This window comes from Marmota marmota, unplaced genomic scaffold (genome assembly GCF_001458135.2).
Source record: "Marmota marmota marmota unplaced genomic scaffold, marMar, whole genome shotgun sequence".
Classification (NCBI taxonomy): Eukaryota; Metazoa; Chordata; class Mammalia; order Rodentia; family Sciuridae; genus Marmota; species Marmota marmota.
The window spans coordinates 9,765,774-9,784,216 of record NW_026000082.1 but is presented as its reverse complement, the minus strand read 5'-3'; the positions used below and the strand labels follow the sequence as shown (position 1 = coordinate 9,784,216).

Sequence of the window (18,443 nt, the reverse complement as noted above, 5' to 3'; positions counted from 1 at the left end):
GAATAATCTTCATAACACAGTGCAAGGCACAACTGAAGGGAGGCTAGATAGGAGGTGGGATTTTATTGCTTGCTTCTAATCTCGCTGCTGCTAGAGTCATTAAGCTTTTGCAAAGCAGGTATAGGAACCATTGCTTTGTGGATTTGGAAGGAATTCCTATTATGCTATAATTCCAGAATCTGAGATACATATGAAAAAGAGGTCAAAATGACTGGGTTTTTCCATAAGTCCTGCCACAGAAAGGTGTCTGCTTTCCCTATAACTTCTGATGATTTGCATCTCTGCACCACCCTGGCCTCCGCTGCCATTCCGTTCCTTTGTTGTGGGGGCTGTTCACCCTGGATCCACGACCTCCAAATCAGGCAAGTCTTCTCCTGCTGCTTCAAACAGACCTGACATTCGGCAGCAGAAGGCCCAGGACAGCAGGTAGCAAGATGATGAGATTCCCAGCCCCGCAACCTGCCCCCACTATGAGGGTCACTCATGTCCTCTGATCAGAAGCCGGTTCTGGATGAAGCCAGCCAGGCTCTTATGGCCAGGATGGAAAAGTGGGAAATGTGGTGTCGCTGTTGTTAAGTTGTATAGCTTTTCCAGAGTTGAGCAAACCAAAGCAAATTCTGCACTTGGCCTCTGAGGCCTCTGCATGCATTTTTCTCCTGGAGTACTCCTGGTAGGCAGGGCAGGAAAGCAGGCTAGTTGACATCATCAGGGGCCACGGTCCACCCACGCCTCCAGCTGACATGCAACTGCAGCTAGATCAGGAGGCAAAAGTCCTACTGCAAAGGAGGGAGACTCAAATGACCTGGGTTCTAATTCAGTAACTCCAAGGAAAGATTGGGACTTTTTCTGTCTCTTCTTCTCAGATATATTGCTGTGGCTAAGTCGCCTCACTTTTTGAGTCTGTTTACTCATTTACGATAAAGATAGTTAATATTTACTGGGTAGACTGTATATGCCAGGCACTGAGTCACTTTATAGACAGGAGCTCATTTTATTCTCAAAACCTTAGTCCGTAGACATACTCTCTCCATTTAACAGATAAGTCTACGGAGGCTCGAAGAAATTCATGAACTTGACACATGTCCCATAGGACAAGAGCTCAAATCAGACCTGGATTGTATGTCCTTTGCCCCACGCTAAACGTAACAATACCTGGCTTTTGGGGTCTCTTCCAGGGTGAAATGCATGGACATAGTCCAGGGCACACAGCAGAACTCAACAAGGGAAAGCAATTAGTGTGGCATTGTCTTGCCTGGTGTCTCCCCAAGGTGTAGAAAAACCATCAAACCATCGTGCTGATCTCACATAGAATAAGGAAGCAATGCCTCTGCTTGTCCTATAACCAAGGCCCAGAGCACAGGTCTGCTTCAAGGAAACCCGAGAATTCAGACAGTATTTTATTTTTTATTTATTTATCTATTTTCTTAATATTTATATTTTAGTTTTCAGTGGGCACAACATCTTTATTTTTATTTGTATGTGGTGCTGAGGATCGAACCCAGTGCCCCGCGCATGCCAGGTGAGCGCGCTACCGTTTGAACCACATCCCCAGCCTCAGACAGCATTTTAATTAAAACATCAACATGACATGAGGGAAGAGGACAGGTACAGCTGAGCTCTGAAAAGCAGATTTTTTTTTTCTTAGACCTACTGGCGTCGCTGGAGGAGGTGGAGACTGGCCTTGACAAGCCTCAGGTGAGGAGCTGTTGACTGGGACCTTTGCTTGGGGATTAAGGAAAGATGGGAAGAGAGACGTGGCCCTCAAAGGAGCTCCTTTAACATTTCCTTTGCCCATGCTGGGGTCAGGTGAGAACCCAGAACCACACCTCCCCACACACATTCCAGGTAGCACGTGGCTACCTGTGTGTCTCCAGGCATTATTGCATGAATTCTTTCAGCAACCCAGTTCCCCTCGGGACTACCAACACCACTCCCACTTCACAGATGAGAAAACTGAGGGTCAGGGGCACCAATGAGTCACCTAATTCGGATTAAGAAAGCCTCCTAATTTACCTCTCCACTGCGATGTGCCTGGAAGCAGACCACTAGGCAAGATTGGAACACGACCAGGTAGAGATAGGAAGACATGTGACAGAGCCATCCTGGTGCTGCTCTTACCTCAGGACACTCCTGGAGTCTAACGTGCTCCTTTGAAGCATTCAATTAACTGATCCTCCAGCTGTCAAAAGCACCTGTTCAAACTGATCCCAAGATACTGTGCAATTATTTGCCTTCCACCACAAACACCTTTTTCGGGAACAGCCATTCTTCCTAAAGAGCCCAACTCCATAGCCACCAATTTGGAACAAATGGTAAAATCAAACCTTTCGTTTTTCAGCTTTTGAACACAACAAAGATCCTTAGTCCACCTTTGAGAAACTACTACAGTTGCCAAATGGACTGTTTTTCTTTTTAAAGGTTGGAAAGAATTCTACTAGGCCCCTTCCCCCTCCCCAAATTCAAACTGTTGGTTGTGCGCCTGGTTTACGATGTTATTAAAAAACAAAGAGGGGGTCTCAAAAGTTTACAACCAACCCCCAGAGTGGGCAAGTCCGGAGAAAAACTTCATGCAATGTGGTTCCTGTAATATCAGCAGAGTACATCTGATCTAGAGTAGGCAAGATAAGCCAACCGCCTATCCCCTGGAGCAGCTCATTAGGGTTGGGCAGCCATCTTGAATGTAAGTCTTCATGATGGAAAGAGGCTTTGAAATAAGCCAAGCGTAGGCTTGAACCAGATTTTTTTCTGACTACAGACTTTAAGCCATAGAATCCCTCTAAGCTTTGGATTTTCCATCTCCATAATGAGGACAAGAGCCTTTATTTCACATTTAGTGTTCTAAATATTATCTCTCTTCATGCTTAGCTTTCTAATACAGGCCAAAGTTGAGTTACCACACTATGCTCAACAGTAACGTGATTCGAAAGATCTGCAAAAGGGATTTATAAACCTGATGGATGTGTCACTTATCCCTTTCACCCACATGGCCAGGGCTCAAGGGCAGAAAACAAGCTTAGGAAATTCTGGAAGCTGTGACAATGTAGGACTTGCAAATCACAAGACTGGATTTCAATTATCCTCCTCCTTTTCTGCCTTAAATGGACACACTAAAATAGGGTGGTGACCTTCCAAGTAGGGCCCATGTGGGCCATACCCCTATTCTCGTGGGGTCACCATGGCTCAAAATAACTCTGCATCTTGTCAAAGTCCACGGCTCATTTCTGTAATGTCCTCAATGAGGACTGCACCCTTTATTGGAGGCCCTGGACCTGTAAGCCTGGACTTTACACCTGCACGCAAGTAACCTGCTCAGCAATTAAGAGTTTGTAAAGTGTTCCAATTTTCATAATCCCTTTTATACCTTACTGCAGCACCATGATGCAAGATGGTCATTGCTGGTTTTAGAGGTCTATGACTTGTTATCGGGGGACCAGGTTTAGAAGCTATTTGTCTGGGATCCAAATCCTATTACATTGGTGCCACAGCCACTGGCAGGAAAACTAAACACTATGCCAGAGCACACCAGTGGCATAGTCACTGAAGCTAAGTGCAGAAAAAGCATGGAAAGAACACAGAAAACATCCGAGAGAGCTGGTAAGGTACTTCCCGCACAGTGGCCCAGAGCTCAGATCTGTGTAAGAGATAACTAGGTTCAAATCTCAACTCTACAACTTATTAACCAAGTGATCTTGAGCAAATTAGTCTTACTCAGTGGACCTTAGTTTCTTAATTTGCAGAAGAAAAATAAGAATAATATTTAGACTCCACTGGATCGTTGAGGATAATGTGTGAAAAATATTTTAAAAGGGTGCATAGTGTGTATTGCACAGTAAATGTGGGCTTTTAGTAATAATATCAATGGCAGACAATAAATAGCATTCAGTAAAATTCTACTTGGGAGAATTCTCCATTGGTTTTGTTGGCTTGTACTTGGAGGAAGTCTCCCTTGGCTTGGTATACACATCTCTGTTGGCGCAGACGTCCTATAATACCATAACACAGGAAAGTGTCAAGACAAGGTGGACCTGGTGGAGACCCGACACTTACCGCAAGGATGGCAATGACAATCCCCACAGCACAGAGCACGGCATCATTTATCGTCTCTCCGGTTTTCAGTGGGTACTTGATGCTCTCATCACTGCAATAAAACCCTCGGTGGTAAGGCTGGATGGTGCTTGTCTCGATGATGATGAAGGGCAGTCCCGCTGCAACCACGCACATACAGGGAAAAACAAGAACAGGAAAGGGGGGAAAAAAGAATCAGTGCAAGGTAGCAAAGAGGAACAAGGACAGCAGAAACCTCTCCAAATGACACTGATAGTAATGTTAATTCCTTTCCTTTGTAGCAATCCATGGGCTATAAGAAGATTCCATGATAGGGATCATCCTCTTTTCTTACCCCTCAAACTCAGAGGAGGGTATTGGAAGAACCAGGGCAGGTTCTTCCACAACCCTGCTCCACAACACCCTGCTAACAGTTAAAGGTCAATTAATTATTAAGGATTAATTAATGGTCCTCATAAAGTAAGAGGACTAGGAGTTTTACTGAACCTCTGGACTGAAAAGTCCACAAAATTGTCTTGGTGATAATGACCAGCATTAATTATTAAGGATCAATGATTACCTTTTTTTTTTTTTTTTTTTTTGTAATTCTGGGGATCGAACCCAGGGCCTTGTGTATGCGAGGCAAGCACACTACCAACTGAACTATATTCCCAGCCTAAGGATCAATAATTACTAATACAGTCAAACCTTGTGATGCCCACTATGCCTCCAAAGGCATTATTTCTTTGCTCTTACCCACTTCCCCTTGGGCAGCTCACCCTAAGGCTAATTGCCTTGCAATCAGATAACCTAGATGTGAATCTCAAATCCACCACTTCCTTGTGGTGGGTGCAACCTCTAGCCCTCACTCCATCTCCATGAGCCTCAGTTTCCTCACAGTTATTAAATGAGTTGTGACAATGATTAAATGAGATCACACACATAAAAGCTCTAGCACAGTGTCGGGTACAGGGTAGCTGCTCAATGAATGCTATTTTCAAGTCTTTTCTTTCAATGCTCAGAGTCATTGACAAGACAGCAGAGTCTAGCTCAGCCTCATCGTCCGCAGTCCTGGAGAGGAGCCCAAGGGCACTGGAAAATCAGGTGGCTCTTGCAGCTGCTGCTGGTAATCAGTGGCCAGCTCAGATGCCATTCTCTCCAAGGTCATGGCCAATGGATTCTAGTATCGGCCCAGAAAAGTCCCTCAAAACCCTGAAGCAAAAGGTACATGCCCATAATAACTCTGAGGTCACTACTGCAGTCTCCAAATTGGTTTCCTGGCTCCTAATGTCTCCTACATATCCACTAGTTTACTTCCTGAAGGGCTCTGACCACGAGTATCTTCAAGGGCTCCTCATTGCCCAGGGTGAGATAAATTCCCTAAGCCTGACCTCAGGAGTTGCCCATGACCTGAACCTCCTCTCCAGCTTCGTAGTTTCCTCTCCCCTCCTTTCCTCTCCTCTTCCACCCACTTCACACACACACACACACACACACACACCCCTCAGAGAACACCCAGTGACCGTCTTGGTTCTTGCTGTTCTCTACACTGAAATATTTCTTGCTCTCCTACTGCCCAAGTTCAACACCAGGTTCCAACGCCACCTCACAAAGTAAGAGGATTAGGGTTTTTACTGAACCTCAGGACTAAAAAGACCACAAAACTATCTTGGTGATAACAACCATCATTGACTGATCACCAATAGTGTGTTAGACACTTTATAAGTGTTTTCACATTGACTCTTCAATAACCCTGAAAGGTCATTTTAAAGCACCATTTAAGCACTAGTCTCTCCCATCTCTAGGTGAAAAGAACAGAGACTCAGAATGGTTAGCTCATTTAGGGTTCCTCAGTCCACCTTACTAAATGCCTAAATCCCTAATTTAACTTTGCAAATTGGTTTCATCCAAATGTGAAATTCATTAGCTGAAAAAAAAATCTCGAGATAAGCACTTACTTAAAAGAACTAAATTCATGTCACGTTGCTAAAGCCCCTGACCGCCTCCAAAAAAAAAAAGAAAAAGTACCATGAACTCCACAATTTTTCAATTACTTTGGTCCAGACCGGCAGTGATAAAAATGCTCACTTTCTTAAAAGTGTATTTATGTATCACCATGCATACGCACATGGATTTATTTGGTTTTATTCTTTGGATTTATTTGAATTCTACGGCTATTTATTTTGTGACCCCTAACTGCTTCCTGCTAGAACAACAATTTACTTTATCAAATTCATACTGGTGCTTTGAAAAGAAAGAACAGCGACACACCACAGTATTGTGCCTGACCTTCTCAAAGTAAACACGGAGGGGCCCTGAAAGGCAATAACCATTAGATCTTGGAACTCTGTGCTGCAGAGCAGAGGAGGGGGGCGGCAAAGGAGGAATGCTCTGGCTCAAAAGTGACAGGAGTCAGCGGACCATTTTGGGTCCAGGGGGGGCCTGGGGAGAGAGAACATATGGGCCCAAACCCCATCTTCAATTCACAGCCCAAACATTTTGAAATGTGACCCAACTGGCTATGAAAAGTAGCTGAGAAGCCAGCCGTATGATATTAATAGTCCACTTTTAAAGTTCCACACATCATGATAAAAAAAAAAAAGCTTAGCTTCGAGTCCGAGCCGGCTGCAGCCTCCATGGTGCCTGGGAGCCAAAGCGTTGCTAATAAACTCAGGGAGGGAATAGACTCTGAGTTTCTTACCCTTGTGTTATGCTCTAGGCCTCCAGCTTCTATTTTTAATAGTGTTCACATGATAGGCCTGTAAAACATATGTTTCTAAGGACAATAAAACACGTGTAAGGAGCTTTGGAGTTGACAGAACTCAGTTAATGGTCTCAGTTCTGTTCCCTATTACTTGAGCAAGTGATTTCCCACCTCCAAGTCTCCCCTTCCCACATGCTCCATGGGAAGAATGAAATCCAACTTTAGGACTATTGAGATGATAAGCTGATGTGTTCATTTATTCATGGATCTACTTACTCAACACATATTCATTGACCCTTAACTGTGTGTATTAAGTTATGGAATACAAACATGACCCAGACCCTGGCCTCAGGGAGCTTACAGTCCAGGCTGGAAGACATCATCAAAACCAGTCAGGAAATTTTAGGTGGAAGAAATTCAAGGGAATGACACTGGGTCACGTCAATACCGAGTCTGAGACCTAACAAGGACAGTGAATAAATGTTAAAAAGGAGAAGAGAAAAAAGTCCCGCAGAGATGGCTAGAAAAAAAAAAACAAAAATCTGTCCTCTCAGTTCCTTTGCCTTCTCTTTGGAACAATCCAAATCCTTTTCTTTCTTTGCCTATGGCTGGGGAGAGTTTCCGGTTCTGATTATGTGGATGATGACCACAAACGGAGAAGAAGCTGGATCTGAACATATTCTGCCTATTTGCTTGAAAGGCATGGAGATAGCATTTAGAAAACCCAAAGGCTTTTTCTGCCTCCCCTCCAAACTTGCAGTATTACAGGGGGTGGGGGGAGTGATGCCAGTCAAATCTTGACTTCCCTCCAGAAAGCGGTAACCTCAGATTGCCTTCAGTTGACAGGCCATGCATAAACAGTCCCCAACTGGGCAGTCCTCAAGAGACACAAGCCCATGCTTTGCTTTGAGGACACAGAAAAACAAGTTGTCCTTTTCCAAAGCAGAGTCTCCATTTCCGACACGGGTACCATCTTTATTATCCATCACCACAGTCGTTTGCCATTTTGCCTAAAGAAAATCTCCAGTGCTGGACTGGGGATGCTGAAGGTGACTTGTCACAGCAGCTACTCTGGAGAAGTGGTGGTGGTGTGACAAAGTCACAGAATAAGTGCACTCAAGTCTCTCCAGTATGAGGAAAGACCACTGTGTAGACTGCAGCAAGGGCACTAAGTCCAGTCTACCAGGATCAGCAAAGGTGTCCCACAAGGGATGGGAGGCTTGAGTTGACCCTGACGTGAATCAGAGAGGTTTCTGGGAGTTATGGACTAAGAATGCTCAAAAAAAATCCATGCAGTTTAAGGATTCCAATACTGGCAACCACAAAACGGATGGTTTTTATAATACAAGTTTAGACTCTGCTCCAGGGGTGGAGGAGAAATACAAATAGAAAACGAAGGAAAGCCGGGGAAGAAGAGCACCAAGACTCCCCACAGCCAGCACTTACTTGACAACTATTCTCTGCCTACACGGTGTTGAGGGTCCCCACATAAACCACTGCAAGTCGGACAAACCTGGCTATGCCTATGTCCTAGGCACTGGCTGCGCTACCAAGATGAAAAGATGCCAAGTCCCAACCTTCCAGTGGCCCAAAGGATAATAGGAGAAACTGTCATAAAAACTAATACATTAAGCTACCCTAAGGTTCAAAAAGAGATTAAAGTGACTTTCCAGAGTAAGCGATGGAGCTGGATGAGGTTCAAATGATCCGACTCTAAATGTCGAATACTTTCTAAAGTGAGTCACTAAAACCAGAGAGCAGGAGGCACCTGAGTGTTCATAAATTAACTGAAGCTCAGTTAACTCTCATGGCCTGTGAAGGAAAAAAAGAAAATGTTTTGGAACCATCAAGGCAATAACACGTGCTGACGTTCACTGCCGTGCACCACACACATGCTGATTAGACACACACACATCTAATCCAATCAAAACTCTGAAGCCAATATCCTGGACTTTAGATTTATTGATAATAAACTGTGCATTACGAGCTTTTTACAGAGCAGGGCCAGAGAGAGAGAGAGAGAGAGAGAGAGAGACAGAGAGAGAGAGATAGATAATAATAATATGGTGATCCTAAAACCAGACTCAAGCATTTTCTTCTTCTTTTAATCAAGATCAATTAACTTCCTATACCTCCAGGGACTTCTTGGGATGTGTAGGCTGCAGAGGAGGCGAAATACGAACTCACTGACAAACACTTAATGGGCAGAAAATCAAAGCAGGAAGAAAGGCCCCTGTGTTGGGTTCAGGCCTTTGAAACTTCTCTGGCTTTGAAAAACTAACACTTGGGCAGGTTGGGTGGTTTGGGGGTGGGGTGTAAGAAAACACAGGCTAAGTTTTCGTGGCCCACCCATTGATAAAGTCATGTGGGAAGTGTTACCAGAGTGACCCAGCCCTGAGCCCTACTCCCTGCAGCCACAGCTTCACATTTGCACAAAATTAAACACAGCCTCCTTCTCTCAAGGTGCTGTTTAGAAAGCCCTCGGTGAGGTCGAAAAGAGAGGGGAGAATGGGAGAGAATGAAGAGAAATGATTCCAGTCTTTGCACGACCAAAGTCAGAGAGCGACAGAGAGGGGGCTTCCCATCCTTCCTGTGTACCCAGTCTTTCAAGTGCCTTTTCTGAGAGTTCTCCAATTTTCCACTTAAACCAATCTGTAGGTACCTTAAAATGAGCAAAGTCTAGGATCTGCAAGAGCAATAATTAAACTAACATCTGCAGAAAGCCTATGTACCTACCCACAAAATAATACAGGATACAGAGTACATGTGCAGGCATCTGGTACAGCATAATTGCTCAAATTAGGCCGCTAGTCGGACTCCGTGACTGGAACTTTACATGTTTTACCTACAGCGCAGAGTAATGAGAAGGTGCAGTTCCACCCATTTAGCAAATGGAAAAACCGAGGATCAGAAAGATCAAGCAGGTCAACTAAAATGCAGAGCAAGCAAATAGCACCAATTAAGGTCAAAATCAGAAATACAGACAGAAGACACTGGAGTTCTACTTCCAAGTCTAGTTAGGAATTGATTTATTTAATTTCTGTAATAGCTACAAGAAGTTGTAGACCGTTGTTTTCATTTGTACCCAACAGAATACTGAAGGCAGCAACTTTATAAATTTCTCCAAAGTCCCCAAATGGGTAAATGGGTCACTGGGATTTGAACCCAGGTCTGCCTCTCTTTTGGTGCATGTTTTCTTCCTCCCTGACCTGACCTTCCCCTTTCTTTATAAATGTATTCCTTGTTCAAATATGACCAATTGCCTTTTTTTTTTTTTAATCACTTAAGGTCAGAATGGTCAACCCAGCTACTACTTAGAGGTTCAAAATACAAATATTTATGTTGCTTGTAAGTGACAGCGCTTCTATTTAAAGTAATTAATTGCTACTGGTCTTAGAAGAGTGCAAACTTTCTTTGGTTTACAATATTTGTCCAGATTTTTAGACTGGACACAATCCAGAGCAGCCAAGATGAAGTTTCCTATGAAGGCATTTCTTCACCTTTGAAACAGACTGCCATGAAAAACACTTGCTGCTGGCTGGTGTGAACAGGAATATTCTGGGGCTAGAGATTTTCCTTGACAAATGCTCATTCTTCAATGCTAGAAAGTCCAGGCCCTTTCTCACAAAAAGAAGACTGTCGAAACCAACAGCAATTACATGGTACAAAGGAAGGAACTGCCAGCAGATCCAAGCTAACCTGGTGCTTAGGTTTCCTGACTCCTTTAGTTCAATTCGGTGAGCAAACGTGGACAATCTACAAAAGGTGGGCGCTGCATTAGGTGCTGGGGACAAAGAGGACCAAGACCCCACACTGCTTTTGCGTCTCCCACCTTCAGGAAGCCTCAGGTTCCGTGACAAAGAGAAACTTGCCTTTAGTCTTCTCATGGTTGTGAAGAACTTTTTTTTTTTTTTATTTGAAAGTGATTTCAATGAAAACATTTTATGCTTTAAAATAATATCAGTTTTCTTGAAATCTCTAGCTTTGGCTGTTTGGACCTTTTCAGTTAAGATTTTTAAAAGGATTATCACATATACCTGGAAATAGAATGAACTGATCAGCAACTGACCTAGTCCATGCCTCTCACGGAGAGAGCCCCAGACCTCTTTGTCTCCATTAAAGATGTCACAAATAAAATATTTTATTTCTAGTAATATGCAACTACCACGGCAACAGGATTGGTAACACCTCCACTCTAGTAAAGCTGAGTCTCTTCCCGAGATTTCCTTCTTCTTTTTCAAGGCTGGGCATGAATTTGCATTCATTGAGCACCTACTATGTGCTAGGACCTTTGGCTATATTAGCTGATTTAACTCTTAATACAATACAATCTTCTAACTTAATTGCTAGAACACATCCGAGAACAAAGAGTCAGAGAAGTTGCAATTTCTGTGTTCACTCTGCTGAAAAGAGGAACAGTTAGGATATGTAATAGAACCATCTGACTCTAAAGTTCATTCAGAGATGGGGACAAACAGTTAGCCTTTCTTGCTGAGTACACACGAGCAATGCCTGCGCAGGCTTTACCAATCTAAAAAGTCAACTACAGAGCTCTTCCAAGTGCATTTAACCTTGAACAAATAATACACTTCCTCCTCGGATGTTGAGATGGAGTTCTACAGGCCCACTTGCTCTCACTGCCTTGGTCTCCCTTAGGAACCAAGGGTATTTGTTCATAGCATGGCTACCCAGAACCAGGATACTGCAAGAATCACATGTGTGCACAGCATGTCCTAGCTCCCACACAAACAATCACATTCAGTCTTCCTAACAACTCTGCACTGTTCCCAACATTTGTATTAAAGTACCGCTGGTAAACTCCTACTTATCTTTTAAGACCTTAAGTATCTCTTTGATAGAGGATCCACTTAGCCACGTGACCCACTCGGCAGGGTTAGTTGCTCATTTTTTTCCTGGTTTAACCATGAACTTTGGAATCAGGCAAATGGGATTTCATACCCCATTTCTCTCCCCTGTCATGTTTGCTGTATGACTTTGGGCAGGTTGCTTTACCGCTCTGAACTTCATTTTTATTATCACCCAACAGGACTTTCTATAATAGTTCTCAGGATACACAGCTGATCGTGAAGACTGAGATAGTTTATAAAATATCCAGTAAATATTAGTAAATGTGTTAGTTTTTGCAACTAGACATGACAAAACCACTGAGAGGTTTAAGCTGGGTCAGGAGGTGAGCAGAGTTTTGTCCAAAGTTCATTCAAGCAGCCATAGAGCCACTGGCTACTTCCCAAGTGCAATCTGATCCCAAGGGGAAAACATGATCATAAAATCCTGTAATTCTGGGGACTTCTTAGGATTGGGTAAACAGATAGGCCTTTGACAGTGGTTAGCAGGATCCGCCCTCTGATCCAGGGAAGCAGCATCCTAATGGGAATCAGGCCACGTATTGTCAAAAAATGATGAGGCTTTAAGAGAGGCCATAATAAAAGTGAAGAAACAACATTTTTTTTTTATTTCTCCAACAAGTAAATATGCATTCGTCAGCACCTCCCACCCAAGCCATGCCACCCAGGTGTACACAAAGCCACCCGGTCACATGACAGGAGAACAAACAGCCCATGGACTGGCAGGACATCAGACACCTGCAAAGGCCAGAGCTCAAGACAGTCCAAAGGCCAGACTGGAGCCAGATGTGGTGCCAAAAATGAAGCGCTGATGTCTTATTGGAAGAAACAAAACCATGCGAGTAGGCAGCCCAGGTGTCAGGGCACTCCAAGGTACCTATCAACTACGTGCTCAAGCTTGGGGTCAAGGTCACAAACAGGCAGCCCACAGCCAAATCTGGCCTACAGAGATGTTCTGCTTGGCCCATCCAAGGGCCAAGATGTCTAAATGTCTAAACTTTTTAAATTAGTAATTAACACTTAATAGCAGCAGCCTCACAGACTATCCAGCTTTTTCTTTTTTTTTAAATATTTTTTAGTTGTTGATGGACCTTTATTTTATTTATTTATATGTGGTGCTGAGAATCGAACCCAGTGCCTCACATATGCTAGGCAAGTGCTCTACCACTGAGCCACAACCCCAGCCCCTATATCGAGGTTTCTTAACCAGCTCTAGTGACTGTAGTGATGTGGGCAGTGGTAACCGGGGCCATTCCTTCAAATGAAGCACATGCCCCCAAAAGGCCACCAGTCTCCAGAGTCTCCCTGACACTAAGACTGTGTTTTGCTGGCCTTTCCCATGGAGCCTAAACTGTCAATTTTCTCCCACCCTGTCACTTTGGTCATTTAAGGACCTGGCTCTATAGACATTTGACTTTTTGATCCCTGCACTAGAAAATACAGGAGTATTTTGATGAACTATACAAATAATTATCTCTTTTGGTGGGGGTGGGTACTGGGGATTGAACTTAGGGACACTCAACCACTGAGCCACATCCCCAGCCCTATTTTGTATTTTATTTAAAGACACAGTCTTGATGAGTTGCTTAGTGTCTCACTTTTGCTGAGACTGGCTTTGAACTCATGATCCTCCTGCCTTAGCCTCAGGAGCCACGGGGATTACGGGCTTGCGGCACCACACCCGGCACAAATAACTGTAACTCTTGATGCAACACTATCTTCCCAGTGAATAATGGTCACATTAGACGTGTGAGTGTGTGCACAGGCATGTGTGTGCAATGTGTTTATGTCTTGATGGTAACTCAAGACTGAGCCCCTTAACTATGTTTTCAATTCTAAATCCAAGAATTAAGTCTAGTCACCAGTGGGAGGCAGTTAAATTTTTACATTTTAGATATGGGGAAACTGAGGCTAAATGAATTGCCAAGGGTCCCACAGTTAGTAAAATGAACAAGGATCTAAAGTTAAGTCTTATAGAAACTATAAAACCCTTAGAACATGTACTACATGCGCCTGGTGGTGGGGCCAGCAGAACACCTGCTTTACTGGCCAGGAAAGCACTGTGCATCCTCATACATTGCATAGCTCTGCTTCAGAAAACATGAGCAGACCCAACTTATAGCTCTCTATGTAACACTAAGTGGTGTTAGCACAGAGCTCTATTTTTAAAGGCACTAGTTATCTAAAATAATAAAAACCAGCCTCCAGAGAGAAGATCATTAATCCTAGAGAATAAAAGCCAGGTGAGAAGGGATGAAAGTCCATAAGATGTCTGTTGGCATTACAAATCTTACTCTAAATAGTTAGGCATATATATAACAGGAATACGATGATAAAATTTTGGAAGCACAAGAGATTTTAGAGGTCATTACTCCATTTACTAGATGGGAAGACAGAGACCCACCACCCAAGCACTGTAAGTGTTCCTTTTCTATAAATCTCTGAAAGTTCTCTTCAGAAAAGAACTCCTGTTATTCACAACTGGATCCTCAGCAGAGAGAGTAATTTCTAGCACTTAGTAGGTGCTCAACCAACGTGTTGAATAAATGTTTAGGAAACAACTCAAAATTCAGAAAATGTGGCTCCCCATAAAATACGTTCTGTGATCTGTGGATCCTTTCTTTCCTGTTCTGAATTTTAATCTGATATCGCTCACATCTCAAATGTTCAATCCCTGCAAACAACACACTACACGCTAATCAGGGATTAGTGGTGAGGAACCTAACCAGGTTCAGGTTTCAGATTGGATGACCTTTGAAACTCTTCAGCTTCAGCTTCCAAGTCCCTTTTACACCGTAAAACTATGGCAAAGGCTTTGTAGCCTCTGAGAGGCAAACTGAAGATCTGACTCAGCTGCCCGGAGGGCTGAGGGATCCATTTCTGCACACCCCAAACCCATTTGCTAAGACTCTCTTAGGACTCACCACCCTGGAAGAAAGCTCCAAGTAAGAGGAAGATCACAGATGTTGAGAAAGTAATTTAGACCTGCTTTTGCAAACCAGTTTTGCCACTTGTAATCTCTGTGATCTTTGGCAAGTTGCTTAACCTCTCTGAGCCTCAACTGTAAAAAGAATGCCAATACCCACTCCGAAGAACCATGAGGTGAAATACCTTATGGTAGGTATTTAACAAAGGTTAGTTCTCTTCCCTCCCAGTCCTGAAAATCTACTATCCCTCTGTTTACGAGATGTCAATCAACTGGCTTAACTGGTTTCCTCAGTAAGGTGGCTGGACTAACCTGGACAGGGACTGTCACTTGCATTGAGCAAGACTGGAGCCATTCCAGGGTGCTGCGGAGAAGACAACCCTCACCCAGGAGCACACTCCCATTCCCAGCCCTGTCAATGTTCCTTTTGTGAAATACAGTAAACCTTCTTCGAATCTGACAGCAGCCACCTGCACAAATAATTCGGGGATGTAATTTTGTAACTGAATACAGCCTGAAAGCTGAAAAGTTTGAAGTCCAAAATAATCCCTTTGACCTTCTGCCTAAATGCTCACTAATTACTTTTTAATTTGCAGTTGATTTCCTCTCTATGTGCTGTCCTGAAAGGTTAAATTTTCATTTTAGAAGTATCCAGGGAGTGCATGGCATTACAAGACACCTGATTAAAGTACAACTCAAACTTCTTTCCCAGACAGCTAAATCTTGGTCCGTGCCTCACTGAGTTTTCCAAATGGCACTGGGTGAGCAAGAAAGGAGGGGAGAGCAAAAGAGTTGCTTTGAAGGAGAAAAACTCCTCACTGAGAAAATTATGGGTACAGACATTAATAAGATTCAGCCCTGCTCTCTAAAAATGCATACTCTGGGGACGGAGACCCATAAGCAAGGAGAGAGGAACTTCTACAGTGGCATTACTCAAATGGCAGCATGAGGACACCCATCAGAAAATGACCAGCAGCCCAATAAATATATTTTAAAAATCTCTTGCTGTCATTAGATATACCAACAATGTACTCAGGGTGCACCCACACATCCTTTTTTTTTTTTTTTTGAGATACTGGGAATCGAACCCAGGGCCTTGTACACTCTAGGCAAGTGAGTTACACCCCAATCTTTTTTATTTTATTTTGAGACAGAGTCTTCCTAAGTCACCCAGACTAGCCTTGAACTTGGGATCCTCCCCGTTCAGCCTCCAGAGTAGCTCGAAGCATAAAAAATGCCACCACATTCAGCTTCAAAGCTATATAAAGTGAAGAAAGAAAAATTCAGATTCAGAAAGGTGTTCTTCACAAGAAGTTAACAAACTGCTATTCCATTCTCATCGCCCCCACCCAACTTTTCTCCCTGAAGCGGGGAGTGGGGGGGGAGGAATTTGAGGGAGCTCATCTAGTTCCTAAAACATAAACATCTGAAACATCTAAAAAAATGCACAGTAATTTTATTTTTAAAAAAAGCAGTTTAAAATGTTCTTAAATCCAGAAGAATTTTCTTAGTTTCTATTTTAATCACCACCAGGATTACAGTAAAATGAAATAAGTTGAAGCCAAGTAGATGTGCTGCAGTCATTCTAAGTTGTGTCTAGTCTAGAAAATTAGTCAGCCTTTCAACCTCTGAGTATGGGGGTCTTTAGGGGTCTGAGCAAGGAGTCAGCTCAATCAATATTCTAGAGGGTAAAAAAAATCACCCAACACCAGTTTTTGGTTGAGTAGAAGAAATATCTTGACATCCAGAAGATTACACAGTAAGTCTGAAAATAGGAGTGAAGTTTTTGTTGCCAATGTATCTTAAGAAGTAGGCACCAGGTACCCTGGTACACGCCTGTTATCTATTCAGGAAGCTGAGGCAGGAGGATTCCAAGTTTAAGGCCAGCCTGAGCAATTTATCGAGACACTATCTCAAAATAAAATAGGGCTAGGGATGTGGCTCAATGGTAGGTAGGGCATCCTTGGGTTCAATCCCCAGGATTGAAAAATAAATAAATAGTCATCAAAAATAATTGATAAAAAAAAAAATAACTGTGTTTCTCAGTCTTCATTCTCCTGAGAACCAACCGCGTGATCACAGGACTGTGTTTTCACTTCTGCTGTCTCAGGTTCCTTTTCTTCATGTGTAAAATGAAAGGGGTACCCGGTCTCACCAGGTGTCTCATGGGCTTTTCTCTTTTAGGGGTTTTCATCTTAATTCGAGGTGTGGGGTTCCCAGGGCATTTCTATGAAGCAGGAGGACTTCACCACCCACCCTGATCCCAGCTGAGGTAACAGAACACACAGTTTTCTTTTCCATTTGCGAACACAGATGCCAAGCAGAGACCTCCAGAGTTCAAAGATGTTCATTCCTAAAGAACAGCTCCAGAAAACACCCTGTCTTCAGACTTTCAGATAAAATTTAAATAAATCTGCAGCACTGGGCTCTGTCAAAGCAGGAGGCATCATTAAAAAAAAAAATGGGGAGGGGGATCAGAGGGAGCCCCTGCTACAACTGTGACACTGTTCCACCTGGTATGTAGGTGGTGTCCCTTTATCTCTCCCAATAATCCTTCTCAGGTGATTCGGAGGAGCTTGATTTCACAAGAGCCCAAACAGGGTCAGAGGCAAAGGTCCCAGGGCAGCAGTGCAGGCGGCAGCAGGGTCCAGCCGATCTTCCACAGAAGTGGGCACCTCCACATTTTTCATCGTTAAGAGGCTCTGACTGGAACTGGGAGGGGGGCTTCTCAGCAACGGGCAGCCCTCTTCCTGCAGATAGAAATCCAGATGCTCTGGGGCTACTCTTAGCTGCTCTGACACGTGGCCCCTCCCCCACCATGATGGGGACAACAAAATGTAGGCATTAGGATGCACCAGGGAGAGCTGGTGCAGTCCATAACTCCTAGGTGGCTGGCTATAGGGACCCCATTGTTCCAAAGCTGGGTTCTCATGCCAGAGCTCCTCAGGAAGCCACTGTACTGTGATCATTTTTCAGCTGTTGAGAGAAAAGGTAGTTCCTAGGACATTCTCCAATGGTTCTGGAAGCCAGGTCCTTAATCTTTGCAAAGCAGCAAGAGGCCATCTTCCCCCAGAGGGACAGAATATCTAGAGCCCTTCTTCCAAATCAAAAACATAAAATCTCCCTAACTCCCCTTTACCACCTCTCAAACTATGTGAATCAGGCAGAGTGGTGGGGAGAGGATTGCGAGGCCCTGGGGCTGGGGGGATGTTGAAGCCTTCACTATCCCTCCTTCCCCTGGTGACCCTGCCCACCTGACCCCTCTATTGCAGCCAATTACAAAGCTCCCACTGTTCCCTCTGCCCATCCTCCTCCTCCCACCCCACCCCCATACATACACTTTTTTAAAGGGCAAAATGCCAAATAACATTATTCCCCTTCACCATGGCATTGCCATGAGAGCTGCCTGGTATGTTTGCCTGAGAAATGCAAGGTTTTCATGGAAATCTCAGCCTCCACTACAGCTCCCCTTTTGTTGGAAGTGGACTTGAAATGAAATGGAAGGATTCCCAAGTGGAACCTAACTGGAAGGACAACAGGGAAGAGACCGCTCGAAGGCTGAGGAAGAGTTGATGTGCCTTTGGGAACCAAAAGGCCTTGGGATCACTTGCAAATCAACATCCCCCAACTCCTCTCTGTCCCTCTGCGTGATATTCTACTCAGTCCTGGACAGCCCCACCTTGGAAATAGGGGCTCTGCTATCTAACAAGGTGAGGAAATGGGAATGCATAGCACACAGCTTATCCCAGATGCAAACAGTGCAAGATGGGAATCACACAAAGTGGTGTCACAGCCTGTATTCTTCCACTGAGCTCCAAGAAAGAAAATCAAGGATGGTTTCCTGGGTTTGATTTGGTTTTGTGGCAGTGTGGAATTAGCAGACACGTCCCTCCCACCTCTGCCC

General features: G+C 43.9%; 1 protein-coding gene across 2 annotated transcripts in view; it reads right to left on the bottom strand.

The window, feature by feature from the left end:
• The window catches only part of Plpp3 (phospholipid phosphatase 3), a 46,951-nt gene extending 37,217 nt beyond the window's left edge, over positions 1-9,734 (bottom strand). Inside the window, exons 1-4 of one of the 2 annotated variants that reach the window (XM_048815315.1) lie at positions 9,730-9,734; positions 8,537-8,541; positions 5,513-5,515; positions 4,048-4,205 (exon numbers count right to left, since the gene is read on the bottom strand). In XM_048815315.1, the coding sequence (XP_048671272.1) occupies positions 4,048-4,205; positions 5,513-5,515; position 8,537 (162 nt within the window). In that variant the 5' untranslated portion in view covers positions 8,538-8,541; positions 9,730-9,734. Of the gene's footprint in view, positions 1-4,047; positions 4,237-5,512; positions 5,516-8,536; positions 8,542-9,729 lie in introns of those variants that run through there. The other variant, XM_015484943.2, reaches the window with a different exon arrangement.
• Between the last annotated feature and the right edge of the window lie 8,709 nt (positions 9,735-18,443).